The sequence below is a fragment of the Psammomys obesus genome, unplaced genomic scaffold (assembly GCF_907164565.1).
Source record: "Psammomys obesus unplaced genomic scaffold, mPsaObe1.curated_primary_1811, whole genome shotgun sequence".
Taxonomy (NCBI): domain Eukaryota; kingdom Metazoa; phylum Chordata; class Mammalia; order Rodentia; family Muridae; genus Psammomys; species Psammomys obesus.
The window spans coordinates 11,129,189-11,157,129 of record NW_026592666.1 but is presented as its reverse complement, the minus strand read 5'-3'; the positions used below and the strand labels follow the sequence as shown (position 1 = coordinate 11,157,129).

At 49.8% G+C, this 27,941-nt stretch overlaps 1 protein-coding gene across 10 annotated transcripts; it reads left to right on the top strand.

Moving 5' to 3' along the window:
* The first annotated feature begins 459 nt into the window (after positions 1 to 459).
* On the top strand, positions 460 to 22,723 carry Setd4 (SET domain containing 4). Of its 10 annotated transcripts, none has more exons than XM_055614944.1 (12): positions 460 to 584; positions 1,738 to 1,811; positions 2,628 to 2,726; positions 5,093 to 5,188; positions 6,869 to 6,906; positions 11,623 to 11,711; positions 12,938 to 13,367; positions 14,682 to 14,856; positions 16,252 to 16,333; positions 17,446 to 17,526; positions 20,685 to 20,808; positions 22,500 to 22,723. In XM_055614944.1, exons 3-12 carry the CDS (start codon positions 2,660 to 2,662, stop codon positions 22,632 to 22,634), a joined length of 1,317 nt encoding a protein of 438 aa, XP_055470919.1. In that variant the 5' UTR covers positions 460 to 584; positions 1,738 to 1,811; positions 2,628 to 2,659; the 3' UTR covers positions 22,635 to 22,723. The 10 variants fall into 10 exon arrangements, with proteins under 10 accessions (XP_055470919.1, XP_055470918.1, XP_055470917.1 ...); XM_055614943.1 differs by lacking the exon at positions 460 to 584 and adding an exon at positions 735 to 794; XM_055614942.1 differs by lacking the exon at positions 460 to 584 and adding an exon at positions 941 to 1,164.
* The last annotated feature ends 5,218 nt before the right edge of the window (positions 22,724 to 27,941 follow it).

Below are 27,941 nucleotides of genomic sequence, written 5' to 3'. Positions count from 1 at the left end.
ACGTGGTTACCAGGAATTGAACTCAGGAGCAGGCAGTGGTCTTAAACCCAGTCCAGATTTTTGTTTTTTTAAACAGAGTTCTCTTGGATCATTTCACTGATATAAGTCTACCACACAAAGCGAAGCAAAAATAGTGCTTCGTTTAGGGTCATCCCAGGCCCCAAAAAACCACTGAATATGATGTCCCTGCCAGCACGAAGTAGCCAGGTAGAAGCTGTCGCCCATTACCCTTTATATAAAGGGTCTGGAAGATACCCTATTTCCACAAAAAGTCAAGGCCCTGAAACTGAATTCAATCTTAGCTTTTCGGAGACTGCAGAAAAAAAAAAGGACAGCTGATACCTACTCTAGTCACCCAGTGGTTGCAACGAGACTACAGATCCTGCAGGGTCAAAATCCAGCTCCTTTCCTCACTCAGCCTTTAGCCAGCTCCCCTTCTCCCTTTTACATCCTGAGCTTTGAGGGATGCAGTCCTGTGCCCTGACCACTACGGGCACTGCCAGACCTGGAGGGCACGGCAAGGTGGGAGCTAGGTAAACCAGCCTGGTGGAGAGGGCAAGGAGTCGGAGGAAGGAAAGGACCGGGTGAGGAGAGACTCTCATTTGGCTCTTGGAGTGTGGGCTGGCAGCTATGGCTCCGGGTGTAGGGAGAAGGGGTGTGTGTTGGCGGGGTGGGGAGGAAGGACTGGGAGCTGCGCACGCGCGCGGCCGAGGCCGGCTCGCCGCGCACAGCTCTTTCTCCCCGGCTTGGGCAGCGTTCTGCATCCGCACACGCGCCTCGCCGAGGTTCTTGAGGTAAGCATGAGGACTTCCGGGTTGGCCTGGCGTTGCCTGGGTAACGGGAGGGGGGGGTTCGTTTGGGCCTTACGGAGTCTGTGTGAATCCCGACCCCAACTTCCTGTGCGCGCCTGTAACCTTTCCCTGACCGGAAGTGGGGAAATAGTAACAGTTCCGTTTGGAATGCTTGCAAATGATGCTCGTCAGGTCGTTTTGTTGTAGAATAGTGCGGTTCTCTTTGCTCAGAGGCAGGCCCCAAAGGGCTCTATTTTCTCTTGCGTATGTGCGTGCAGTGTATAGGGAGCCGGAAGAGGACATCGGACCCCCGGGGCTGGAGTTACACACAAGCGGGCGCTAGGAACTGAACTCTGCTCTTCTGCTGGAGCATGTGCGCTCTTAACCTGTGAGCCATCACTCCAGCTGCCCCCCAACCCCCAAACCATCTTTTAATTTGGAATTTTCTTCAACTTTATTTTTACTTGATTGATTAAATAAAACGGAATGAGCTAACGGCGAGACGAAGTTATATTCTACACATGCAGGTTTATTGGGAGCAGCGGGAGAGGGGCAAAAAGGGGCCAGCAGGACCAGGACGTCAGGGTGATACAGTGAAGGGCCTCTGGGAGAGGAGCGCCTCCCCCAGGCGAGGGCAGGGTGTGTCAGGCGCGCCCTGCCCCGGGTGGGGGCTCATTACTGGTTTTGCATAGTTTTACATGTTAGCAGGCGTCTTCCAAGAACGCTTCCATTTGTTTTTGTTGTTAGTTCCTACACTAGGTCTCCACTCTGCTGTCTGTGTTCCCTGGATTTTCTCTTTTTGGCTTTTGAGAGACCAACGTAGGATGCAGTGGTCATTTTACGCCTCTGTCGTCTCTGGCTTGTGTTTAGTGTTGGCTTCCACGTTCTCTAGCCTACTGCATGTATACTGCATGGCCATTTAATTAGACTCATTTTTATATCCTAGGTCTAAAATTCCAGTTTATACTGTTGGGACTTCTGAGCTGATGGGAGCTTCATGATGACTATGTATTGTTCTTTGTACGTATTGCTTTATGCGGGTGGGTATTACCTTGTGTCCTTCTGCACAGCGTGTGTGTTCTGTGCCCTTACCCTCTCCTCTGAGCCATGTCTCCTGACCCTGAGCGTTCTTAAGCACTGTTAAGTGGTGGTGCCCCAAATGCTGGCTACCACCGAGCTGTGAAAGTCACCAAAGGGTATGTCCTGGGAATCAGCTGTGAGAACTGAGCCGCCAGAGGGTTTGTTTGCTCTCTGAAGAGCATGGCTGTCAACCTTCCTAATGTGACTCTTTAATACAGTTCCTCGTGTTGTAGTGAGCCCAACCATAAAATCATTCTGCTGCTATTTCATAACTGTAATTTTGCTATGTTATGAATCAGAATGTAAATACCTTATATGTGATCCCAAAGGGGTTGTGACCCACAGGGTGAGAACCATTTAGAGGGCCCCCATAATGGGGACTTAGCGATTGGTAAAAATGAAAATATAAAAAAATTGGTGTACAAAGTTTTTAAGAAAAGGAATTTCGGGGCTGGAGAGGTGGCGCAGCAGTTAAGAACACTGGCTGCTCTTTCAGAGGTCCTGAGTTCAATTTCCAGCACCCACATGGGGGTTCACAACCAACTATAGTGAGATCTGGTGCCCTCTTCTGGTGTATAGGTGTACATTGTATACATAATAAATAAATTTCTTTAAAAAAAAAAGAAAAAGGAATTTCTTTTTTTTTTTTTTTAATGAGAACATTCCCAAAAATATGTTTTTGTATAAGCAAAGGTACCGAGGTCTTTGGTTCTCACTCAACTAGAGAGTTAAGGCTGAGACTCTCCTTTATTTTAGGTTGAACAGGACACAGAGGCTCCGGTTTTAATATGCAGAAGCGAAGAGGAAGGACGGGGAGAGTCAGAAAGCAAAGGCAGAGCCCTGGCTCCAGAGGAGGTACAGACTACTGCCCCCGGGGAGGAGGCCAGTGCGGAGGAGGGTCAGCTGACACATGCCCCTCAGAACACTGTTCCACGTGTTCATAAAGGAAGAACACGTCTTAATGGTGTCCTTACACTTTGTAAGAGGATGAACATATTCCTTATTGTTTGTGCTTTTCTTCTCTTTGGCTCTTCCCTGGGTTCCTGCTTCTGTTTGTCTGTCCCAGAGTGCTTTCTCTCTCTTAATATAAAGCATGTCCAATTAATGGTGTGATATACTTTGGTCTTTTTTTTTTTAAGATTTATTTTATATATATAAGTGCTCTATCTCTATGTACACCTGCATGCCAGAAGAGGTCACCAGATCTCACAATAGATGGTTGTGAGCCACCATGTGGTTGCTGGGAACTGAACTGGGGACCTCTAGAGGAGCAGCCAGTGCTCTTAACCTCTGAGCCATCTCTCTAGTCTTTAACCAGCCAGTGAATATTGCCTTTTGATGGTTTCTTGCATCTGTAATTTTTCGTTTTGTTTTCTTTTTCTTGTTTTTCTTTTAACCTTTAGTGTTTTATATTAAATTGGTATTTTAATTCCTAATTGTCTTTTACTATATATAGAGTGAAATATATATTTAAATATATATAATATACATTGGTGTTTTGCCTGTATGTATGTCTATATGCTTTTTTGAGACAGGGTTTCTCTGTGTGGCCTTGGCTGTCCTGGACTCGCTTTGTAGATGAGGCTGGCCCTCCCTGAGTTCTGGGATTACAGGTGTGCGCCACTGTGCCTGACTTTCACTATATATTTTTATATATATATTTTTTTTATTTTTTGGAGACAGATGTGATTGTATATACCTGGCTGGGCTTCAACTCGTTATATAGACCAGGTTGACTTCAAACTCACAGAGATCTTCCTGCCTCTGCGTCCTGAGTGCTGGAATTAAAGGCATGGACCACCATGCCCAGCTTGCTAAATATATGCACACATACACCTAATTATTACCATATTGATACTTTCATGTCTTACCCATTCTTTATTATTTTGAATCAGGGTCTCACTATAGCCCAAGCCCTGAATTTACTAGTAGCTGAGGCTGGCCTTAAACTCCTGGTCTCCCAAATGGTGGTGATAAAGGTGTGTGCCACCATGCCAAGTTCATTAGTCTTTATCAGAATTTGTTTTTGTTTAGGCCTGAGCTTGGGCTACCGTCATTGAATGGCATGCCCTGGTTAGCTTAAGCTCAGTAACTTTTAGAGGCTGAGAAATCTAGCATCAAGGTTCTGGATAACTGGGCTCCTGGGAAGGGCTATCTGGCTTGTGGCTAGCTTGGTTCTTATGTGTCCTCACATGGGATGGAAATCTGTGTTCTTCCCACTTTTGGAAAGGGACATTGGCAACCAAATTTGTGGCCTCATGTATCGTAAGTGCATGCTGTACCAATGAGACACATCCATAGCAGTCCCATCATGAAATGTCCATGCTTATGACTTTAACCCTGTGTGTTCACTTCTGGGCCTGTTTCCAAATATCGTGAGAGCTTCAACTTATAACTAAAAGGATCATAAAATCCGAGAGTCATGTTTACAGTGTATCTTGTTTTCAGCAGTATTTTATAGCTTTTGATGCATATATACACATCATATATCTATACATATCTATCTATATATTTGGATCTATTAAGGATTTTGTATTTTAATAGCATTTTTGGGAATTTGAATTTTTGGTTATTATAGTACATGGAAATACAATTAATTTTTTATGTATTGATTTGTATCTTCCAACTTTGCTAAACTCATTTGTTGTTTTGATAGTCTTCGATATTCCATGATTGTGTCTTCTGAAAATAATTTTTCTTTTTTTCCAACTTGATATTTTTATTTTCCCCTTTTGCACTGGTTAAATAACTACTATACCTTAGCCTGCTCCTCTCTCAGGAGGCAGCCGCTTAGCAGTTCCTTGTTAATATGGCAGCTGAACAGTAGTGCTGGAATTGGAACATGGGGCTATAGACGTTCTGCTCCAGGCGACGGTGTCCCTTCCCTTGTCCCTGCCCTCTCCCACTCTGTCCTAGCCCTATGTTTTTTGTTTCATGTTACTTATCTGGATATGGAAGTTTCTTTCTGTTTTTAGTTGCTGATAATCTTTACCAGATTGATATTAGATTTTATCAAATGGTTTTGTGCATGCATGGAAATAGTTTAGTGAATAGCTTTTCTGTACCATGTACCATTAGCATGTACTATTTTCATTTTTAGTGAGATTTTTTTCCCTTTCTGTTCTGCTTGTCTGATCTGCTTCATCGGTCTTAAACCTTTGAAGTGCTGGCCTGCTGGTACAACGGTGTCAATTGTGGTATTTCTCTTCTCTCCTGACCAGTGAACGAGAGCTACAGATCTGAATTTATAGAGCTAAAGAAATGGCTGAAAGAAAGGAAGTTTGAAGACACAGGCTTAGTGCCTGCCTGCTTTCCAGGTAAGCGTCCTGTGGAAGGCGGAGGCGATCCCTGAAGTGGCTGTGTTGGCTCTGGAAACACATCTGTTGCTGTATGCTGGGCTTCCTGTGTTTGGGTGTGACCATCTGTACTTTACCTTACTGTCTAGAGAGAGGTGGTATATGGAAACAAATGTCAAATGAAGGAAAAATGACAATAATAAGATGAAGCACAGGGCCGGGCATGATTCCAGCACTTAGGAGGCAGAGGCAGGCCTTGGCTACATGGTGGCTCCAGGCAAGCCATGGCTATATGAGGAGACCTTGTCTCAAAAATATGAATAAATAAATAAATGGAAGAACAATAACTCTTGAAAGATATAAAGTCTTAGGCACTCTTGGGAAGGCATCAGTTGACTCATCTTTAAAGAACCTGTAGTTCTCTTCCTGCCTGGGGGCCTGTTTCCACCAGCCCACCAGGGCAGGGGGAGCAGGCTCCTAGGTGCAGAGTTTAGAAGGCAGGTGAGCCAGCACCATGGAGATCAGACACCCTGGGAACCACTTCAGGGAGCTGCTTCAGCTCTAATTCCAGAGAACAAGGGCTGTACCCTTGGGGAGTGGGTGGAGCCTCCAAGCATAGGTGTTGAAACTAGGCACTTCAAGGATGCTTGATTTGCATTAAACAGCACCTAATTATCCTATAGGTGCAGGGAGGGGAGAGCTAGCCGGGAGCTGTGTCAAAGATCGGTTATCAAAAGTGGTTCTTAGGGTATCTGTCTAGAGACATTCTCCAGATGAAGTCAGGCTGAGAGCAGGAGGCCCTGCTGGGGAGAGGGAGTCCTGCACACACCAAGGTGCTTTTCCTATACTTATTTTGGAAGAAACTGACTTCCATCTCCCAAGGTAAATGATTCCCTGAGTGTCTCCGGCTGAGTGAGGAGATGCACTTGAGGGTACTCCATATGGGTCGGTCATACCTGGTGACTGCGCTGCCAGCCTGAACATCAACAGAGGCTAACTATTATTTTCGAGGTATTATAGGGGTGGAATGTTCAGAGTGAACAGGGAGGCATGGGGTTTAAAGGTAAAATGGAAGGGTTACACAGTTGCTTTGGAGCAATTATTCACAAAATCACCAGGTCAGCCTGAGTCTAGTGCCAAGCGGAGGAGGATTGCTGGGTGGGCATCCACACACACGAGTATTTTTGTGTGAAGTTGTAGTTTTAGCAGATGGTTTGTGCTAGTTCCTGTTAGAAGACGGTATGAAGAGCTGCCCCTTCAGGCTTTCCCTGGCTTTATTTATCAGGGCTTGACTTACCGACAGCATTCACAGGCCCTGGGTCTGTCAAGCTCTCTGCTGGTTTAGGAGTGTGAGCTTCATTGTCGGCCTAGGGCAGGGTGTTTAACTTTCTGTTTCTGTGTCAAAGAATGGGCGTCAGTTGGTTACTTTGTAGCAGGTGGAGTTCTTCCTCAGCTCACTGGGAGAACAGTATCGGCCTGGCCCCTGTGCCAGGGCCCTTAGATCCTGACCCAAGCCTGGCTTTGCTGTTGATGGACAGAAAACCTCTAGAAAGGCCAGTTCATTGTCCAGAAGAGCTTCCTGGTCCCATCCTCCCGGGAGGGAAAGGCCGAGGACCCCACCTGCAGGGTTGCCTCCTTCTGACCTTTTTTCAGTCTGTAAGGGGGCAGTAGGATTCACCCTCCATGTTTTGGTTTTTCCAGGAACAGGAAGAGGGCTGATGAGTAAAACATCACTGCAGGTGAGAACTTCCTATGTGTGTGTCTGTGTCTGTGTGTGTTTGTATATCTGTGTGTGTGTGTGTGTGTGTGTGTGTGTATCAAATGTGCTTCACCACTGTAGCCATTTCTCTTACTTACTAAATGGATGTGTTTGCTTAGGATTGTGCAAGGAAGCTTGCTGTTTGACAGACTTGGAACTCCTGCTGCTGAGACAGCACTGGAGTTGATGTGTCGCTTGGACAAGCATAGAGGGGACAGACGATCTGCCCTGAGAGGGCCTGTGTACCTCTTCCGGCTCCTTGTCACCCCAAGCCTCTGTGAGGGAACAAGGTGGGGGTGCAGGCCTCATTCGCCTCCTTATAGGGATGGTTCAGCCCCAGTGTCTGCTCAGGCTTGAGGCATGCGCTCTTTGCCTGGTCCTGCACCCTGTGAGTGGAACTCACAAGAGGAGGAAGGTGGCGGCCAGGGGAGGTACTAGTGCTCCCCAGCACCCGAGAGCTTAGATTGTGTCAGTGATGGCGGCAGAAGCTGCTCTTGTCCAGGATCTGTGCTCTGACATGTGCTGAGAGCAGGAGCACCTTGGGAGGAGGCCTTGGAGCACATTCCAGAGCATGTCCCAGTCCTCCAGCTTGCTTTCTGGCCTGGAAAGTGACATTTGTGATGTAGGTCATCTCCACTGTCACCTTTTTGTGTTTTTTTTTCCTATGCTAGTTTAAAGTTTTATCCAGAATACAACTTCCCCAAAATGGCAAATCAGGTTCTTTATTTTAAAATCACATAAATTTATTCATCAAGTTTTGTGTGTGTGTGTGTGTGTGTGTGTGTGTGTGTGCGTGCGCTGGTGTTTGCACCCGTACCACACAGGACCACCTGCCCAGGGGTAGCGCTACCCACAGGAGGCTGGGCCCCGGCACATCAATCATTAATTAAAGTGCCCGCAGATCTGCCCACAAGCCATTCTGGTGGAGGCAGTCTCTACTGCCGGTCTCTTTGCCCCATGTAACTCTAGTTAATTTCAAGTGGACAAAATTAGCCAGTATAGGAGAACCCTTTGTCAGCCTGGCACAAAAAGATGTCACCATTAAACTGTAACTCTCCTTGCCTGTTTATTTCCATGATCTTGTGTTGGTGCCACAGTATAAACTGTTGTCCCGACCCACGGGAGTTCAACGGGTTCCTAAAGGGGGGTGTGCGTGAAAAGGGTGGATGGACACAGAGATGCGAAGAAGGAAGCCAAGTCTGTTTGTCTGATCAAGGCCTCGTTTATTAGAAATTTTACCCAGCTTATATAGGGAGAAGGCAGGAAAAGGGGGAAGGCGTAATTACTGCTGTGGGAGATAGCAAGAGTGCTTTCATGGCTTGAATATTACACCTGCAAGATACTGTAAGGATGTTTTCTTAAGCTATCTCACGGATGCTCTAAAACTAACAGACAGATGTCCTCACAAATCTATCACCCATGACTTAGGGTCCTAGATAACTCTTTCACTAAATAGCTGCCACTAAATTGCTTTGGCTCACTATTTGGCTTTGGCTTCAGTAAATAGCTGTAGCTCTCTGCAGACTGTAGCGTAACATTCAAAGCCTCAGCCTTGAGAAGGTTCAAGCACGTTAAAAGTTCAAAGTGTGGTTAAAATAGCACTGCCAGGGGCCATGCTTTCCCTCTTCTCCAGTCTCCTCTGGGCCATGGCCGCACTTCTTCGTGGCTGCTTTCTCCTTGAAGGCGGGGTCTCTGTGGCCTTAGTGTTCAGCCTCTGCTCTGGACATGAAGACTGTCAGTAGACTCTGGTGTCATTCCCTCACCCTGCGGAACCGTGGCTGGACCTGGAGTGCACACCTCATCCACTGTGGCACTGGTACCCCACGGTGAAGTGGCTCCATGGCTGCAGCTGCAGGAGTGGGCACCAGGCTGGGCACCAGGCTGGGCAAGGAGCCGCTGTGGCAAGAGGACTAGATGGATGGACAGCTGGTGGAGAAGGACAGCATGACCATGTGACAGCTGACCAGGAAGCCTGGCTACCCTCCTTCCAAACCTCTTTACCTGCGGGAATCATGGCCTTCTGTGGCTCGCTTCGGCCCACTGCGGCTGGGCACCTCCTCTTGGGGCTGCTGTCACCAATGTCACCGATAGGGAATTAATGACAAACTAATGAGGTCCTTTGGTTATTGTGAGAAGATTTTAACTGAAGTGGTTAAGAATGCTGCAGCTGTTTATCAGGTTCAGGCCTCTGTGACTGAACCTGTAGTGCAGGACGTTTCCTGAAATACAGCTGCTTTCCAAGTACGAGCAGACAGTTTAAAGGAGCTTTAGCTCCGGCAGCTTATCCCTGCCTATGAGACCCATCGTTGAAGGTGCTGGGTCTCACTGGTGTGCTGTTCCGCCATGGACAGTGCAGCGATGCTAGGGTAGTTAAAAGACTGCAGCAGCGTTGGAAAACATTTATGGCTCCACAGTTACCAGCCCATCCAGCTATTCCCTGTTTCAGGATGCCCTGGCTCCTTCCTCAGCACTGAGCAGAAGCGAAGGCTTCTCCAGGCTTCCTCCAGTCTGCTCAGTGCAGACGCTTGCACTGCTCTTCTGGGCAGAGACAAGGAGCCTGCAGCTGGTAACTGTGAGTGGCAAATTCTTCACGACTTTCCCACGGTCACCGACCTAATATCTGTGCTTGACCCCTGGGAGGGTGCCAACACCCCTAAAGATCCAAGTGCAGATGCCGTGCAATGAAGTGTCGCCTTTGGCTCACTCACAGGAAGCTGTTGCCTCATGTGAGGCTGGGAAGCCCCTCTACAAGAGTGTTCTCCAGAGCTGGCCACCCGTGAACGCGGCCACGGTGACCGGCACAGCCATGAGCTCGGAGGAGCTGAGGACGTTCTTAGTTCAGCACTGCCTTTCTGTGGGGCATGATAGTGTTTGCAAAGGCAAATTCAGAAGGCTTCAAGGCTGGGTGTGGTGCTGCACACCATTCTGGAGGCAGAGGTGGGCGAGTCTTGGAGTTCACGTCCAGCCTGTTCCACACAGTGAGTGTCTGGCCAGCCAAGGCCAGCTACGTAGAGACCCAGTCTCAAAGATAAGTAAGTAAATAAATAAATCATTCAGATTACTTGATATTTCTGTCTTTTCACAAACATAATAGTTTCGTTAGGGGTCTGGATACTCTAGGTAAGAAATGACCCTTCCCTGGAGCAGCTCTCTTCGGGAAAAAGTGGACTCAAGGAAATAACTGTTCGCACAAGAGTGTGCAGGAAAATTTCCGACGTACATTAGAAGCCTCACAGAGGTTGAATATGGTTTGGAAATGACCCTTGGAAAGAGGTGGACTATACAGCCAGCAGTGATGTGTGATGTGAGTTGTCAAGCTGAGGGCCTGCTTGCCATGCTAAGTTCTCTCCTCCTGCGGTAACACTCCTTCTGTAAATCACACCGCAGCGTAGGACGTGCAGCGTCAGTGTCCGCATAGGCCACGTGCAGGAGGGTCGATGCCGCATTCAGAAGGGGCTGAAGTGAGACAAAGTACAATGAGATATTTTTGTTAATATTTATAAAATATTTAAACACGTTTTCAGTCATTTTCTTTAACCTCTAATTCTTGCAAGACTATTCTAGTTCACATCAGACCTGTTTTAGGGGTGTGGTAATGAAAGGAGAGGCCATCTGGACAGCCTCCAAAGTTCTTGTATCTGTTCCCTAGTTGTCTTTTTAGTTGACTTCCATTTTTATATTTTGTTTGTTAATATATAAAGTGTATCTTTTGGTGGTTTGAATTCTTTTTGTTTTTAAAAATACTTTGTGCTGGCTGATTTAGATTTATAGATTTGAACCTGTTTCAAAGAAATTCTGAGTTCTGTTGAATGCCATGAAAATATTTTTTACCATAAACAAAATTTTTGAGACTTAGGAAACAAAATTAGGTACTTTCTTACCTCAAAAGAGAAGAGCCAAGGCATAAAACCAAGCATGCCTAATCACAGCCGAAGCCTGTGTTTGCACCTCCTAATCCTGTAGCTCATTGCCTGGGGTCTGGGGCTCACACGTGATCCTCTGGGCTCTGCCATCCTCAGCACATCTAGCTAGTCATGTAGGCTGAGGCCAGCTTTACTCCATACCTGCTGCTGCCTTGGTGGCCACTGCATCGTCCTGGCATCTCCGCTATCCTGGAATCTCCACTGTAGCAGAGACGAGAACTTCACCAATGGCCTCTCTCAGGCTCTGACGTTACCAGACCTCAGTTTCTCTTCATGGCCCCTTCAGTCCTGGGATTTTTATTGCAGCAGAGACTGGACCTTCGCTGGGCCTCTCCTGGGTCTCCCGGGGCCAAGCCTCAGCGGTTCTTCATGGTCATGTCTTCAAAGCCTTGCACAGTGTTTACCCAGGTTGGCCACCAGCTTGATGTGCAGCTTTGGTCCCCACTGGACCCCAGCTTCTGTGTGCTGAACCTGAAGGGGTGCCCCCCCCCCCCGAAGATTTTTATCTGTGTTGCTGGTCTTTTGTTAATCACAGCTAGTTTTTAAGCCCAAGCTAACCATTACTGATTGTCCTGGTAAAGCAAAGGTTTTACTTCCACAGATAATCAATTAAAATCTGTTGCATGAATGGCTCATACAGTCCCTGCTTCTTTTTGAAGCTTCACCAGCCAGACTGCACTCTGGCCCCTTGTAGGTGATGGTGGGCGTCAGCACTCAGATCTCAGACTCTTGCAAAGCTGAGGTGTTCTAAACTCTACTTTCTCTTTGTCAAGGAGGGCCAGATGATTATGTCACTGCCCGAGAGCTGCCTGCTCACCACGGACACCGTGATCCGAAGCTCCTTAGGGCCCTACATTAAGAAGTAAGTGACCACGCCTTGCGCACTGGTGCCTGCCAGTGCTGCCTCTTGAGACTTCCTGCCATTGGCGGGCATGCCCTCTGTGGCACAGGGCCTGAGGACCCAACTCTTGTCCAGCCGAGAGAGACTCGGTGTGACTGAAAGTCTTGTCAGATTTGTTCTTGATTCGCTGTGGACCATGTTACTAAGGCTTCCTGGGATGTGGGTGTGAACCCTGTTCTCTGTTTACCAGAAAGTGAGTGTGAAATGGGATGGTGTATATGACAACAGTGGAGCCTGTTTCTTTCCGTCCTAGAAAGGCTTCCCGATGCCCGCTCACTGCCCCGGTGTCCTTCTGTCGCACCTGCTTGGCCTGTGATCAGGAAGCGCTTTAGTTAGGGATGGAGAACAGGCAGTGAAGGTTGAGAGCCTTGGTTTTGGAGCATCCCTGAGGATGGAGTGAGTGAGAGCCTCAGCAGAAGGGATTTCTGTGTTGGGGTCAGATTGTGCTGTTTCCTAACCCAAGTAGGTGTCCCCTGTGCTCCCCTCACCCCAGGTTCTTGTGGGCCTTTGTGGAGGCGAGGCTGCTCTGCTCTGATTTGCTTCAGAGGGGCTGGGCTCCAGCTGTCAGCACTCCACCCAAGTCGGCACACCGTTCCTAGGGCTGTGCCTCGCTAGAGTGCGCCCGACCCATCCCGTGCTCTCCCACTAATGCTGCTTCTGTGGCTAGTAGGTCAGTCGCCTGTGTCCAGCCTGGCTCTCCTGCTGAAAGCCTCACTGTGAGCTCGTGGGTTTCAGCTGTAAGATACACAGCACAGGGAGTGCACAGGACACAAAGATCAAGGGCCGCACTGTCCAGTGCAGTGCAGGCTGGCTCGTGGAACTTTCAATTTAAAGTATTTGTGGTTAAGTAGCACTTAAGCCATTCTTTAGTAACACAAGCCACGTCCCAGTTACTCAACAGGCATTTGAGGCTTGTGTCCTGGATAAACGCAGAACAGCATTCCCCACCACTGCTGCTGGAAGTTCTGGACAGTGCCGGCTGAGACAGAAACTGTATCTGCTCCTTACATATTGCTGGGATCTTGCAGGTTTTCTTCCTGAACTTATGGGTTCTAATACAAATTATGTAGCTGTATTCTAAATAATTACTCACATTCAGCTTCTGTGCCATAGACTTAGCAATGTTCAGAGTTGAGACTCCGTGTTAACACACTTTAATCCGCCCAATTTGTCTTTCATTTTACCAGGTGGAAGCCTCCTCTGTCTCCCCTGCTGGCGCTGTGCACTTTTTTAGTCTCAGAAAAGCATGCGGGTGATCGGTCCCCCTGGAAGTCTTACCTGGACATTCTACCCAAGTCATATACCTGCCCGGTCTGCTGGGAGCCGGAAGTGGTCGACCTTCTTCCAAACCCGTTAAAGGCAAAGGCGGAAGAGCAGAAGGCCTGTGTGCAGGACTTGTTTGCTTCCTCCAGAGGCTTTTTCTGTGCTCTGCAGCCCCTGTTTGTAGAGTCTGTGGACAGCATTTTCAGCTACCCTGCTTTCCTGTGGGCCTGGTGCACTGTGAACACCAGAGCCGTGTACCTGAGGTCCAGGAGGCAGGACTGCCTCTCCGCAGAGCCGGACACATGTGCGCTCGCTCCGTACCTGGATCTGCTGAATCACAGCCCCCACGTCCAGGTGAGGAGCTGCTGTTATAGAATTCCAATAGGTAGAGACAAGGATGGACCCGCCGTGGAGGTGTAACCTGCTTCAGGTCAGTGTGTAGGCCTCCCTGCCCTCGTGCCGCTCTGAGTTGCCAGCCCTGATGTCATTCTCGCACCTAGCTGCCTCCTTTGCTTCTGTCCTGTGCCACTCTCCAGGCCTACAGGGCCCTGTGCTGAGCCACCCCCGCCTTTTCACCAGCTCAGGCCAGCTTTGTCCCTTCTTGCCCTTCAGGACTGGGGTGCAGGCTAACTTTCCTTCCTGCCTGCATGGCCATCTGTGCTCCGAGTGGGGGTGATCTGTGCCTCCTCAGCGAACTCTACAGACTTGGAGGCTCTTTGTTGTGCCTCTGTATCTCGGCACTCAGGGCAAGGTGTGATGACTGAATGGGTGGGAACTCATGTGGGCAGGAGGCTGGGGGTCATGAACTCCACTAGCGATAGTCATGGTGCCTTCCCCACTGGCACACACTGGACAGATATGTGTTTGCATTGCATGCTGGGAGAGACACCAGGGGAGAAAGGCCAGGCTTGGAGGGCAGAGAGAAGAGGCCTTGTCGGCTCATCTGAAACCTGCTCAGGGCACACTGGATTGGGATTTGTGCCTTTACTGTCCCTCCGAGAGACATGCTACCATGAAGAGATCAGTGTCATGTGTGGTCTCACGTGCCAGTGGAAGGAGCACTCAGGGAGGTCCCTGGGATGGTTCCAGCCTTTCTGCCACTTTTGTAGAAGGCATCTCCAGCCTTCAGTGTATGAGTCCAGGGCCAGGAGGAGGGTGCTGGGCCGGGGGTGAGCAACGTCGGGTCCATAGGGCATAGGTGCTGGACATGGGCACACAGCCCCCAGCGGCCTCACTTTGATTTTATTGGTGTGTGGACATTGTGCTTCAGTGACTTTATGAACTAGCACAGAAGAACACAGGCATCGTTAGTTGGTGGGAGCTGGGGGTCCTGAGCGACAGGAGACCTTTATAGTCTTAAAGGACCAGGAGCACAGAGCTGGCACAGTGTCTGTGGCCTCTTGCAGGGCACAGGCCTTAGGACCACCATCTGTTCCTCCCTGTTTGCAGGTCAGCTCCTGCTGATTTTATCTGAGCAGAGTCAGGTGTCATGTGTTTGGTTATTTTCAGAGTCCTTGGCTGGAAAAAGTCCATCAGGGCGGCAGCTTTCCCCACCGTGGCTGACCCACTGCCAAGTCTTTCTTACCACATTTTACTAAAGTTAACGTGGCCTTGGTGCGCCTCTTAGACCTCTGTTAAAAGGAGAAATCTCCTGCCTTTCTCCTGTAGGTAAAAGCAGCCTTCAACGAGAGCACCAGCTGCTATGAGATTAGAGCAGTGTCGCGCTGTGGGAGGCAGCAGGAGGTGTTCATTTGCTACGGCCCCCATGATAACCAGCGGCTGCTCCTGGAGTATGGCTTCGTCTCCTTCGGCAATCCTCATGCCTGCGTGGCTGTCTCAGGAGGTTGGTGTCAGATCCTCCCGAGGCAGAATAATGCGGTTTCCTGTTGAGATGGGAAGAGCCCTCCCAGACAACATTCAGGTTTCGCGGGCACAGCTAGCCCTGCCTTCCTGATCGAACTTCTGTATTTTAGTAAAAGCAGCAGAACTGACTGATACTCAGGGTGATGACTGAGAAGGCATGGGAGAGCTGCTTAGGAGATGGCTGGGAAGAGACCGGAATCTTTGTACTGAGATACCACCGTCACTCCAGATGGAATAAGACTAGAGCAATGAGCAGGAACTCACTACACACTTACGTCAAGCAGCTAAGCCACGAGCATGTGGCCACAGATTTCACTTCCCAGCATGTATTCGAGTCACTTATGTACAGGCTCATGAATATAGGAACTCTCAGGGAGATGCTCTCTACCATGTAGGCAGAATAACAGTTATGTTCCTTAGATTAAAGATAGACGAGCCAGGACTGGGCTGGCAAGGTGGGTCAGTGTGTAAAGGGGCTTACCGCAGAGCCTGGTGACCCGAGTCCAAGCCTCAGGGCCCACAGGGCAGAAGGAGAGAACTGACTTCTGCAGATTGTCCTCTGACCTTCACACGTGTGTGGTAACACACACCACATAACATAAATATGTGCATTTAATTGTTTGAAAGGAAGTCGAGAGCAGGGGCTTGTACAGTGACTTAGGAAGATGACGGTGGCCCTAACTGTCAGCCTCGGCCAGCTGAACCCGGCAAACAGCTACTTAGTTGTTGGTACCTTTAAAAATGGAGTAGGGCCTGGGGGTTGCCTCCAAGGCAGCACCACCGACTGGCCTGGGCAGGCGCCCCATAGAGGACAGGGAGGCTTGCTTTTGTCAGACTTACAGCCCAGATCCCTGGTTTTGTTTTTCTGTATAAGACAGAACTGAAGCCTTTCATCACCTCAAAAGCGAAACAGTGGCCCCTTGCTTTCTCTCTCCTTCCAAATGGTGTCACCAGTTGCCGGTTTTCACGGTTCACTTTGTGGCCACAGTCACCACTGGAGGACTGCTTTCAGTCTGCCTTGTAGTACTGCCATCCCCCTGTGTTAAGCAGCCTGGCTCCGGCGTTTTCCCAGCAGGGTTTCTATGGTCTTCCTCTTCTGCTGTCGGTGTGCTTAGTGGAAGCAGGAGCCTGGCTCCTGAGTGGTCTGTCCTCAGCCTTTTCACACACACACACAAACCTCATAGCTTTTCCAGGGCCCAAGAACTCAGCAAGTTGTCCTGAGGAGACACTGAGTGTGAATCAGGACACTCAATCAAAACAAATCAAAACACTTGGTTTGACGGGGTGGCCAGCGGGAGGGGAAGTGAGCTGAAGGAGAGGGGCGTGTACTTTGTCTGAACCCTGAGTCTCTGATGTTTTTCTCCCTTTGACGCAGAGATGCTGGTGAAGTGCTCCCCACCAGCAGAGAAGCAGCTGCACAAGAAGATGTCCATTTTGAGGGATCACGGCTTTACAGAGTAAGTGCTTTTCTCAGGGTTCTGGTTCCTGTAGGTGTGACACCTCTGCCTCCGAATTAGCTGACAGGTTGGTGTTTATTAAGCTCTTAGTCATGCCTGGTGTTCTACACGCTCAAGGGTGGAAGACACTTGCGAATGTGAGAGTCAAGCTTGAAGCAGTCCTGTGCGTGTCCTTAGGAGGGCCAGGGTCAGGCGGGATAGTGCTGGGCTGTCACGGGCCAGGCTGACCCCTAGAAGAACTCGTCGGCTGGCATCGGGGTACAGATAAGGGACAGTGACATGGACAAGATCCCAAACTCACCCTTCCCCGCTTCTTGTCTGGAAAAATGAGGTGTTGCATAAGCAGCAACAGTGTGATGCTGCTGGCTGGGCTGGCTGTGCTTGTTTGCTTTCCAGCACGACCACGGCCTCGCCGTTCAGCTCACTGCGAACTGTGTGGCAGAGTTGCTGTGGTCCCTAAACCAAATTCAGCGCCCTACTGAAACTGACTGGAAAGTGGCTTTTCAACCTTTAAGGGTTACTATTGCTGTGATAAACACCAAGACCAAAAGCAACGTGGAAAGGAAAAGGGTTATTTGGCTCACATTCTATGCTGTGGTCCATCACTGAAGGGAGCCAAGGCAGGGACTCAAGCAGCGCAGGGAGCTGGAGGCAGGAGCCTGGAGGCAGGAGCAGATGGAGGGCTGCTGCTTACTGGTTTGCTCCCCATGGCTTGCGCAGCCTGCTTTCTTGTAGAACCCAGGGCCACCACCCAGCATGGGCTGGGCCCTCCCATCAGTCACTAATTTGGATGGGCTTGCCTACGGCCAGATCTCATGCAGGCATTCCCTCAATTGTTTCTCCCTGCTCTCTAGAGATTCCAGCCTGTGTCAGGTTGACATGAAACTATCCCACACAGCCCAGAACAGCCAGAGGACAGATTCCATTTGTGTGTGAACCACACAAAGCCTGATCTGTTACCCCAGCTTCAGTCATAGAACTCAGACTCATCTTCGCTTCTGCGTGGAGGTGACCTAACATGGCACCAGATCAGAGCCGCTGCTAGGTTCCTAGGTGTTTGCCGTCTATTGTTTCTCACTGACAGACTTGTGCTGCCTGCTTCTCTCTCATAGAAATCTGACGTTTGGATGGGATGGACCATCTTGGAGGCTACTCACAGCTCTCAAGCTGTTGTGTCTAGAAGCTGAGCAGTTGTAAGTTTCCCTTGCACTGTGTGGAAGCTCCAATGGAGAATGAAGGGGCTTGTTTGGGAGGCTTACAGGAGAGGGGGAAGGAGGGGCTGTGCTGTGGAGCTGCTGTGGCCTTCACCTTCAGAGTGCACGCTCGGAAAAGTTGGCGCTGTGTCAGGTTCCCCCTGGTGACCTGGTGCTTACTGTTCTGAGTAAGAAGGAGCACAGTCAGTGCTGACGCTGCTCAGAGGCACGTCAAAGCCCACCCCCAGTGACACACCTCCACCAAGGCCACACCTCCTAACCCTTCTCAAGTAGTGCCACTCCCTGATGACTAAGCATTCAGATATGTGAGCTTATGGAGGCCATTTGTATTCAGGCCCCCTCCGTGCTATCTACAGTCAAGAGGACACACAGATATCAAGATGAACTAGCAATCATGACTGCATTCACTCAGCCTGAGGAATAACTGGGACAGTTCTGATAAAGGAAAACATTTAACTGGGGCTGGCTTACAGTCTCAGAGGTTTCAAACATGGTAGCATCCAGGAAGACACAATACTGGAGAGAGTTCTGCATCATGATCCACAGGCAGCAGAAGGGGACGGTTGGCCACACTGGGTGTAGCTTGAGCATCTGAGACCTCAAAGCCAGCTCCCACAGTGACACTTCCTCCAACAAGGCCACATCCCTTCTTAGTGACACTCTGTGGGCCAAGTGTTCATATGTCCTCTTTCGGGGATATTTGTATTGATACACTGTATTGACTGGAACAGTGAGCTCAAGGTCCTAGAATCTCCATGCAGCATTCCCTATCCCTGCCTGTCCTTGTGTGCTTTCTGCTGCTGTGACAGACACCACGGCCCAATGCAGTTTGGGAAGGAAAGAGTGTATTCTCCTTACAATACTCCCAGGTCACAACCCATGGCTGGGGGAAGTCAGTGCAGGAACTCAAGGCAGGAACCTCAAGGCAGGAATTGAAGCATAAGCCATGGAGAAATGCTGTTCACTGGCTTGCTCTTCAGGCTCACATTTAACTACCTTTCTCCTCTCCCTCCCCCCCCTCCTCCTCCTCCTCATCTATCTATCTATCTATCTATCTATCTATCTATCTATCTATCTATCTATCTATCTATCTATTATGGACACAGTGTTCTGCCTACAAGCCAGAAGAGGGCACCAGATCTCATTATAGATGGTTGTGAGCCACCATGTGGTTGCTGGGAATTGAACTCAGGACCTTTGGAAGAGCAGCCAGTGCTCTTAACCTCTTAGCCATCTCTCCAGCCCCCTAACTACCTTTCTTATATCTCCCAGGATCATCTGCCTAGGCACAGCACCACTGTTGGTGGAGACAGTGCTCCAGATGCTGTGTTACATGGAGCTATCTTCTTCCCAGATGACTCTAGCTTGTCTCTAGCTTGACAGAAGCCACCTCGCACCCTTTGAGCCTTTTCTGTCCACTGAACTAACATTACAGGAAACAGTGATCTGCGTTCTGTCTTCTTTTTCCGGTGTGTAGTGTGTATGACCTGTGTATGTGTTAGTCCCCATTTTTGTCATTGCTAAGTAGTCGTCTATTTCATAGCAGCCTAATGTGGTTTTGTGAAAGGTGGCAGAGTCATACAATCCTGAGTGTAGTGCTACATGTGAGTGGGGTCAGGTTTTATTCTCTGAGCTCTTCCTGTATGTGCCCTGACCCCCCAGTTGTTCAGGGGCAGTGGTAGGAGCTCTTACTTTTAGCGTGTGCTATGTTTTGTCTAGAAGATGGAGTGAGCTCTGTGCCTGGGGCGTCTCCTGCCTTGTGCTGTTCCCTGGAGAAGGCAGGCAGGTCTGCGGTCAGCCTGGTGCATAACAAGAGCGCAGGAAGGGCTTGGCTCCTCACCGCTTTCTCCGGTCCTCCTCTCACACCCCTTTGCCTGCCCTCCCCATTCATTCATTCATTGATCCCTTCATTTGTGCTCTGTGGACCCTGTGGGAATGAGGCATGTTTGCATCCTTTTCAGGTAGAGCAACAGCTGTTCGCAGAGGTCACCCCCAGATTAGCTTTTCTCACTGGGTCACTTGCGTGAGGGGCGTGGCTGGGTTTCTGGCTGATGAGTGCCTAGACCATCTCTGCCTCTCTGCTCTGCCTTGCGAAGTGGGGCCTCCACCTTTCCCAGTTTCGTTTCTTTGAATCTGAATGGGACAGTGTGTTTTATTTGTAGGGGATTATGAAGATTAAATTCGATAGTCATTATAGACGAGACACTTAGGTACACTGTAGCTCTTGGTGTTCCTGTGTGTAAGTCATCTCCTGGTGTTTGAGCCGTTGGCTTTGAAGCTGACGTTCAGCACTTACCTGAGGTGTCCTGTCAGCTGTTGGGAATATCTGTCTGCCTGTGTACCCTCGATCTGCATGCTTTTACCTCCTGCTTTAAGCCACGTCCACACACTCCTAGATTTCCTGCCTCTAGCCCTTGCATTTCTTCTTCCAAGTAGAGGGACTTGGGCGTGACCCCTTCTTGCTTCGAAACTTTTGGTTTCCTGGTTGCTCTCTGGACAGACCCATGTGGTCTAGGATGGCATTTGGCCTTATCTTCCCTCACCCTCGCTTCTGCTCACCAAAGCACCTGTGAAAGTGACTCACCTGCGTGTGGAGAACGGCCTGGCCGCCATCCCCATGTGTAGGGCATTTGGCAGTGAACTGTGTTCTTGGATGTCACCTTTCCCTTAAGGTGCACGCGCTCCCTCAGCTGCTGAGTCTTCTGGCTTTCCACTCTGTCCTTACAGTTCTGCCTCTTGTCCCCCTGTAGCTGGTGGGTGTGGCTCTAGTTATGTTCGCAGTGAACAGCATCGTGATAAAAAATACAGTTCAGTCACAGCTGGCAAAAAGCAGGCTAGCTGGCTCCTTAACTTACTCCTGGCTGCTTTCTTCCTCTCTGGTGGTTCCTTGACTTACTCCTGGCTGCTTTCTTCCTCTCTGGTGGTTCCTTGACTTACTCCTGGCTGCTTTCTTCCTCTTCTGGTGGCTCCTTGACTTACTCCCGGCTGCTTTCTTCCTCTCTGGTGGCTTCCATTCTGGAGCTGCAGCGATGTCAGAAGAACAGGGACATGGCCTGGGTGTCATGTTGCAGAGTGAATGCTTTCCCCAGTACCTTGGGGACCTGCTGAAATGACCTTATCGAACATTTTTCTTCTAGTCCATCCTGGAAAAAAGTCCTCCTCGGTGAAGTAATCTCAGATACAAATGAGAAGACAAGCTTGCTCTCGGCCCAGAAAATATGCTCTGATTTAATCCAGGACGCTCACAGTGTTCTGCGCAAGGTGTGTGTCCTGACACTGTACGTGCCAGGTCCCTGGCCCCCAAGGCGTCTGCCATGCTCTCTGTCAGGAGAGCCTCGGGGACCTCCGTGATTCATAGTCCCTGTGTGGCTGTGTTCACAGATTTCCCTGCACTCAGGAGAGCCTTGAGGACCTCCATGAGCCCCATAGTCCCTGTGTGGCTGTGTTCACAGATTTCCCTGCACTTAGGAGAGCCTTGGGGATCTCTGAGCAAGTGATTCATAGTCCCTGTGTCAGGCTGTGTTCAGTGATTTCCCTGTGGTCAGGAGACCTTTCGGATCTCAAGGAGCAGATGCTTTATAGTCCCTGTGTGACTGTGTCATCTGATTGATATTAAAAGTTATGTCATGGTATTGGGAGATGGCCCAATGGTGAAGTGCTTGCAAGTGTGAGGACCTGAGTTCAGATCCCCAGCACCTTTAAAGGTTGGGAATGGCAGCCTGTGTGCCTGTGCCTGAGTGCGCAGATAGCAGAGACCGCTGGATTTAGATGGAAACAGGAGACGTATGAAGCCTTGCTGGCCAGCTAGCCTAGTCCGAGTGGTGCACTTCAGGCTGGCTCAAAAACAACGTAGGGCATAGCAATAGAAGCTGGTGCTCAATGTCCCTCTCCCGCCTCCTGTCGTGCACGGGCCACGCATCCCACGGGGAGTTTTACTTGTAGTAGGACGCGTGACGATGCTGTCATACACGCCGTGTGGAGTTTCCTAGTCAAGCTCTTTAACAGATAACTCTTTTTCCGCATAGGGCTTGTTGTTCTTGTGTTGTGACGAGAGCTCTTACACTCTGACATGCCCTGCGTGTCCTGTTCTAGCCGTGGTCACGTGTTGTTCCGAGTGCTCTGGGGTCTTTCCCTCCCTCCTCTCTAGCTGAACTCTATCTCTTACGGACGTGCCCACAATCTTGCCTCCATTCACATGTAAGAACGCAAAGGCTCTGGATATTGTGCCTGGCTTATTTCATTTAACCCAGTGTCCCCCAGGCTCATTCTTCTTGTCACAAATAGTAGGGTCTCCTACTCCTGCTCCTGTTTTTAGTGACATTGAGGACAGAATCCAAGGCCTCACACCTGGGCACATACTCTAAACCTGAGCTCCGTCACCAGCCCTTGTTTTTGTGTAAGTGTGTACATGTTATGTAAGTACATTAACATTTTCTTAATTCACTCATCAGTGGGCACTTACGTTGATTCTTATTTTTTGCCTTATGTTTTATTAGAAACCATTCTTTGATTTCTTATTAATAGCATTTCAAATATTTTTCTGTGTTTTAATTTTATAAACTTTAAGTTTTATGAGAAATCATCCATTTATAAGAAACATGACTGTATTAAAATAAAAAAAATTAGTACAATTTGGAGATTTTATCCTAAATGAAAAGAAAAATACAGAAGAACAAGTACTCTCCTCTTACAGGAGGGTCCCAGAGCAGGAAGATTCACAGGGCTTGGGGGAGAGGGAGCTGCTTATTCATTCATCTTTAGAGATTTTGTTTGAGATGAAAAGTAATCTGGTGGAGAATAACAGCCAAGGTTACCCCACACAGAGAGGGAGGAGAACAGCCAAGGCTACCCCACACAGGAGTCCTTAAGGCCACCAGCTGCCTCAGAGCAGTTTACATGGTAAATTTTATAGCACATGTCTATTCTAATAAAAATGTAAAAATACCTTGCAGGTTTCTGACCTGAAGGAAGGGAAAGTGTTGCCGATAGACCAACTCTCTTTTGTGGAAGCGCTGCGGGCCGAGGAGCTGAGGCTTCTCCAGGCCTCTGCTGAGATCCTGAGCAGTTCGCTAGCCTCCTTTCCCTGACATCACGGGAACACGCGACTCCTGCCTGTGGAGGGAGTACCTTCTGCGTTTTCACTGAGGATGAATAAATGGACTTTTCTATGAAACCATTTGCAGTCTTGGGGTGGTTTCCATGAAACAGTGATGCGTTTACCATCTCTCCCTCGGCTTTTCTAGTCAGCTTTGAAGAGCGTCTCCAGGAGATGGAATGCTGGCTGCTCCCAGCACAGGGAAAGATGTCTGCAGCCAGCCCAGGAGGGGTGTAGGCATTGAGGAGTGATGGACAGATGCAGGCTGTTTCAGTGACACTTGTCATTCTTTACAAAAATAAGCATCAGTGGGCAGGAGCAGGTGGTCCTGATGAGCTGCAGAGCAGGACGCCAAGGGCCGGGCGGTCTATGTGTGGCCTGTGTCCTGGTGGCTTCCATTTCAGTCACTCATGGCTGTTAGGGGTCAGGAAGTGCACCTCTAAGCTTCAGGGTTTGGCTTAAAGGATGAGCCGGAGCCAGGTGGCTCTGGTGGCTGCTGGGTTGGTCAGGCCTTCCCTGTGTGGACTCACTGAGGAAAGTGCTGAGGAACAGTCGTGAGAGGAGTCTCCCTGAGGACAGCAGTGGCCTCTTGCAAGACAGAGGCAGGAAGGACTGTGAGCCACACAGGTCTTTCAGCTTTGTTCTGGAACTTTCTTGGGTGGCCTTTCCACGTGGGGACACAGGCCTGTTTATTTCAGGGTTCTAAAGCAGGGTTAGAGCAGGCTCTGAGATGGTGGCCTCTCGTTCCCAGGGACTCTGGGACGAGAAACAGCAGGATGGGTAAGCCGGTGGGGAGGACCCAGGGACCTAACCCAAGCCAGCATCCAGTTAGCAAACTCCTAGCCTCAGGCTTCTCCCATCCTGGTGTATAACATGGCTGCCCTTCCTGAAGCTTGGTCTGCTGCTTTTCCTGGTTGTTCAGCTGTGTTCATGCCAGGGAGTGACCTTGGCAGTGCCCTAGGTAGCTGTCGACACCCTCACTACATTTACAGTTCAGTGCAGGACAGCTAAAGCCACAGTGAATTTTGTCCTGTGTCTGTTCTCTGAATTTTGTCTTTTCTCCCCTTAGACTCAGGGTGCAGAAAAAGGGGCAGAAGTTTTGAACAGTCTGTGGCTTTCGAGGACCCCCAGATAAGTAATGGGTTAACACTAAAGGGCTTGGGGTCCCTGAGGAGGCCATGGTTGCTATCCAGAGTCCTTACTCCCTCTGACGCCCCTCTTCCCCAGAGCGCTGGTTCTTCACTCTGGGGAGTCTAGTAAGACACAGTGAGCGAGGAACGCAGGTGGTCAGGCATTCTCAGCCTGATGTGAACATCCTTGGACATCACACACAGAAGCATACACGCAAATGTAGTTTGTGTTGGGTCTCCTTTGAAAAACGTTTATGTGTGCCTTTGTGTCTGTATATGTGTAAGTGTGTGTGTGTAGTTATTGTTTTGCTTGCCCACCGATTAGACACACATACACATACACTCACACAGCTGCCCACCACAGTTCCGAAGACACAGTTACATATATATTTCACGTCTGCAATCGGTCTGGGTTTATTTGAAGGATGGCTGTGTGCCCCTGCTTTTCGGACAGTGCTGGGTAGACATCCATACAGGAATAAATGAGAAAGCACAGACCCTGGCAGGAGGTCTGGCTCCTGACAGGGCAGCTGTGACCTCTAGGTAAGAGCAGTGTGTCCAGGCCCCCCACCTGATGCGTTCCTAAAACACACAACAAAGTTGGGAGCCCAAACCTGTCTCTACACCTGGGAGGCCCAGCCTAGCATTGTCCCTTTCTGTACCGCTGCTCCCGTAGGCCTCACACATTTCCCCGCCTCCCCCCATCTGGTTACTGCTTTTCTCTGCTTCGGCTCACCTGAAGGCGGGATCCTGTTGTGCACCCCATCCCCCCCCCCATCTGGTTACTGCGCTTGTGGGTGGTAAACCTCCCGTTGCTGCCTTGGCGGGGGGGGGGGGGACAGATAGGAGTTCAGGATGAGGTGAGATCCTCATTATCCTTCAAGCTAACAGCAGGCTGTGGGTGGGGCTGTGTGTGTGTGTGTGTGTGTGTGTGTGTGTGTGTGTGTGTTGCCTTTCAGACCTGGTCTTTAGTGCTTTTGTGCAGGTAGAAGCTAGCAGTGCCACCTAGGAGCTCTGGTTCTGAGTCTGAAAGTGGCCTGTCTCCCGCTGTGGGGCAAAAGGTCTCTGAGGTTCTTCAGCACCTAGTTAGCTAACAGCAGTCCTGTCCTACATGGCAGATTAATCTTTGGTCACTTTGTCCTGAGAGAGACAGACAGACAGACAGATTGTCAGGAATGCTACAAGCTGGATCACCCAGGAGCAAACCTGACTTTGCAAAGCCAGAAAGTCAAGTGTGACCAGAAGGGAACATGGCCCACAGGAGGGAAGAAGTTGGCCCAGTGAGCATCTGAGTGTGTGTGTGTTTCCTCATGTGTACATGCGTATGCCTGTGTGAATACGTGTGTGTTCAGGAGCTCTCCCGGGTGTTTTCTGTCTATGCGGAGTTTGAAGACCGCTGACATGGAGCTCTGAAGGAAGAGCCCTGGGTGTTTGTGGGTCGTTTCTGAACTCTTGACAAGTGACAAGGAACGCAACTTCAGATCCGTGTGCAGTTTGGCTTGACAGTGAGCCACAGCGTCTTCGCGGCGTATTTACTCAGGAGGACGGGATAGATGGGATCCTGGGGTTATCTTCCAGAGCCCTTATTTTTGTGGTGGAAGCCTCAAGAGTTGGAGAAACTCCTTGGGCTGCCGAGGATTCAGGTCAGAATCCACGTCTTTGCTGCTTTCAGTGAATTCCCCCCTTTTCCTGCATCCTCTCTCACTGTACGAACAGACACCTTCCTCAGGAGTCCCCGAACTGTCTCAGCCAAGGAGCAGGAGCAGCGCTGGGGAGGAGAAAGGGAGGTGGTAGCATCCACCCAGGAGGGGCAGGGACTGCTATGTGTCAGTCTGCTGCCGTCTCTCTCATCTTTCAAACAGTCTGATGAAGCGCTGACTGCATCCTCTGTTAGGGAGAGAAACCCAGGGTTCAAGAGGCGAGTGACCCCGTCCACATCGTTCCCCTGAGGCCAAACCCCAGGAGCGTTCGGTGTGAGCTCCTCTGGTTGTCACTGATGCGTGCTTCTGGTTTCAGGGATGGGTAGCCTAGGACGCAGGGTAGTTACGGCCACCTTAAAGCGGTGTGCTTTGTGCCTTGTCCTTCGATATAATGGGCATGCAGAGCCTACCTCTTAATTACTGCGTCAATTTCCGTCCAACTTTGCCCTTATAACATGGGGAGACTCTAAGCTGATTTAAGGCCAAAAGGAGTTCAGAGTGTGTCTGCAGTCGCAGGTCAACCCCAAGACATGCTCTGGCTGCAGAGGCTGTGTTGGTCATTTCTGAAACCCGTTTTGTTACTGTCTCCCAGGATTTAGCTGGGCTTTGGACTGCAGCTTGGAAACCCTGAGATGATGTGGGTCGGCCCTGAAGAAGGTCCTGAAAGCTCCCAGTGGACAGCTGCCTGCAGCTCCCTCTCCCAGCCTCTGGGATGCAGCATCAAGCTTCTGTAACTGTTCCCGTCGGGGGCTTTCTGCTTTTAAACCTTCAATTATGATAGTTTTGGAGGGGAGAAGAGAGTGATTACCATTGCATGAACAGTATTTTCTCTAGTAGCATTTGGTGTTAAGTTGAATGCTTCATGTTTTGTTCAGAAACAGTTAAATATAAGCGCCCCGCGTATGACAAATAATGTGCTTTCCTCAGGAGGCTCCCTTAAACAAACGGTCCAGGACTGCGCAGTCTTGAGCCATTTCCATTTTCGTGCACTAGGTGGCGCCAGAGGACCATTGCACTGAGGATGCTGATTTTTGGACTCCTTCAATCAAGCAAGCAAAGGTGGCCGTCCTCATGCTCCCCATATCAGCAGGAGCCCAACGAGGCAAAAACACCTCCCTGCTGTGCTTTTGGGACAAAGTTCAGATGTTTTCACTTTGGGAAGCACCGTCTATTGGAGCAGCGAGCAGAGGGTCAGTTCCAAGTGATGTCGTGGGGCAGGGGTCTGTCTGGCCGGTGTGGCAGGGGTGGCTGACTGAGTTCAGGGCAGAGGAGGGGCCACCGGTGTTTCTCTACAGAAGAGCGAGTGGCAAGTGATGACCTCAGTACTGCGCAGAAGGACCAGGCTAACGTCCTGCGTAGGATCAGGTGCTAACGTCCACCGTAACTGAGAACTTACATGCTACTTGACAAGAGCCGCCTTTAAGGAGATGAATGGACCACCCAGACAAGGTCCTCGGGGCCTCGTCCGGTAGATCTTTCCAGGAGGGTGCGGTTTGTGGAGAGCTGGGAAGAATCTGTTTCTGTGGACAGATGGCCCAGCCTTAGTTAGGGGTGCTGCTAGAGCTGGGGGCTGAGCCCCGCTGGGCTGTTGGCTCTGCTGTCCACACAGCCGACAGGCTGCAGACTGCTGTGGCCGACTGAGTCCCACCGCACACTGACTTGGCGACGGTGGCCTGGGAAAGAAAACCCGTGGTCTGCCGAGTGACCGGGCATCTATTGTTACCTGCCTCGCGTCCTGGATTTACCAGGCACGACTGGAAGTTACCGTCGTGGTTTTTCCTTTTAGTCCTGTCTTCTTCCAACATCTGCTGATTTTGGTCCTTGGGCTTTTGGTGTGGTTTGTTTTTGGCACATTGATCTGCATGAGGCCCTTATCACAGCACTGGAATGTCACTTAAAAGAATTTCAGCTAGAAACGGATACACTAGCTCCTCCTGATTTGAGCAGTCCCACCGGTCGTGTTTGGGACCCAGCTGTTGATTGAACAGCACGTGATTCTGCTTGCTCTTGCTCCAGCGCTGTGTAGCCTGGGTTGGGCGCCCTGGCTCACCTGCGTACAATTGGCAGGCAGCTTCCGAGGGAGTGTTCAAGGTTCTCTGACAGGAGGCAGCATTTCTGACCCCAGCAGGAGGAGCAAGGCCCCGTCAGTGGACACTGCCCGCCTGCCTTCGTCGTCCTTCGAGTGTACCACAGAGGCTTCTGTGGGAGAGGACCCTGTTGTCAAAAATGCTCCTGGGAAGGGAAGTGAGTGTCTCTTATTGGGGTCACTTGCTTTATAGCCCCAGTTTTCTTTTTAAAACTTTTTCCTTCATTCCTTGTGAGTTTCACATCATGCATTCCAGTCCCACTCATCTCCCCATCCTCTCGGATCTGCCCTCTGCCCCTGCAACCTCCCCACAAATGAAAGACACACAAATAAAAACAAACAAAATGAAGCATAGCAAACATCTCGTGGAAGCTGTGGTGTGT

What these genes read in the sequence shown, in the direction of transcription:
- Setd4 (XM_055614944.1), top strand. Translation starts at nt 2,660, where the DNA reads ATGCAGAAGCGAAGAGGAAGGACGGGGAGAGTCAGAAAGCAAAGGCAG. An exon ending in AGTGCCTGCCTGCTTTCCAG is followed by an intron (nt 5,189 to 6,868) that starts GTAAGCGTCCTG and finishes TGGTTTTTCCAG; the next exon opens with GAACAGGAAGAGGGCTGATG. An exon ending in TGAGTAAAACATCACTGCAG is followed by an intron (nt 6,907 to 11,622) that starts GTGAGAACTTCC and finishes CTCTTTGTCAAG; the next exon opens with GAGGGCCAGATGATTATGTC.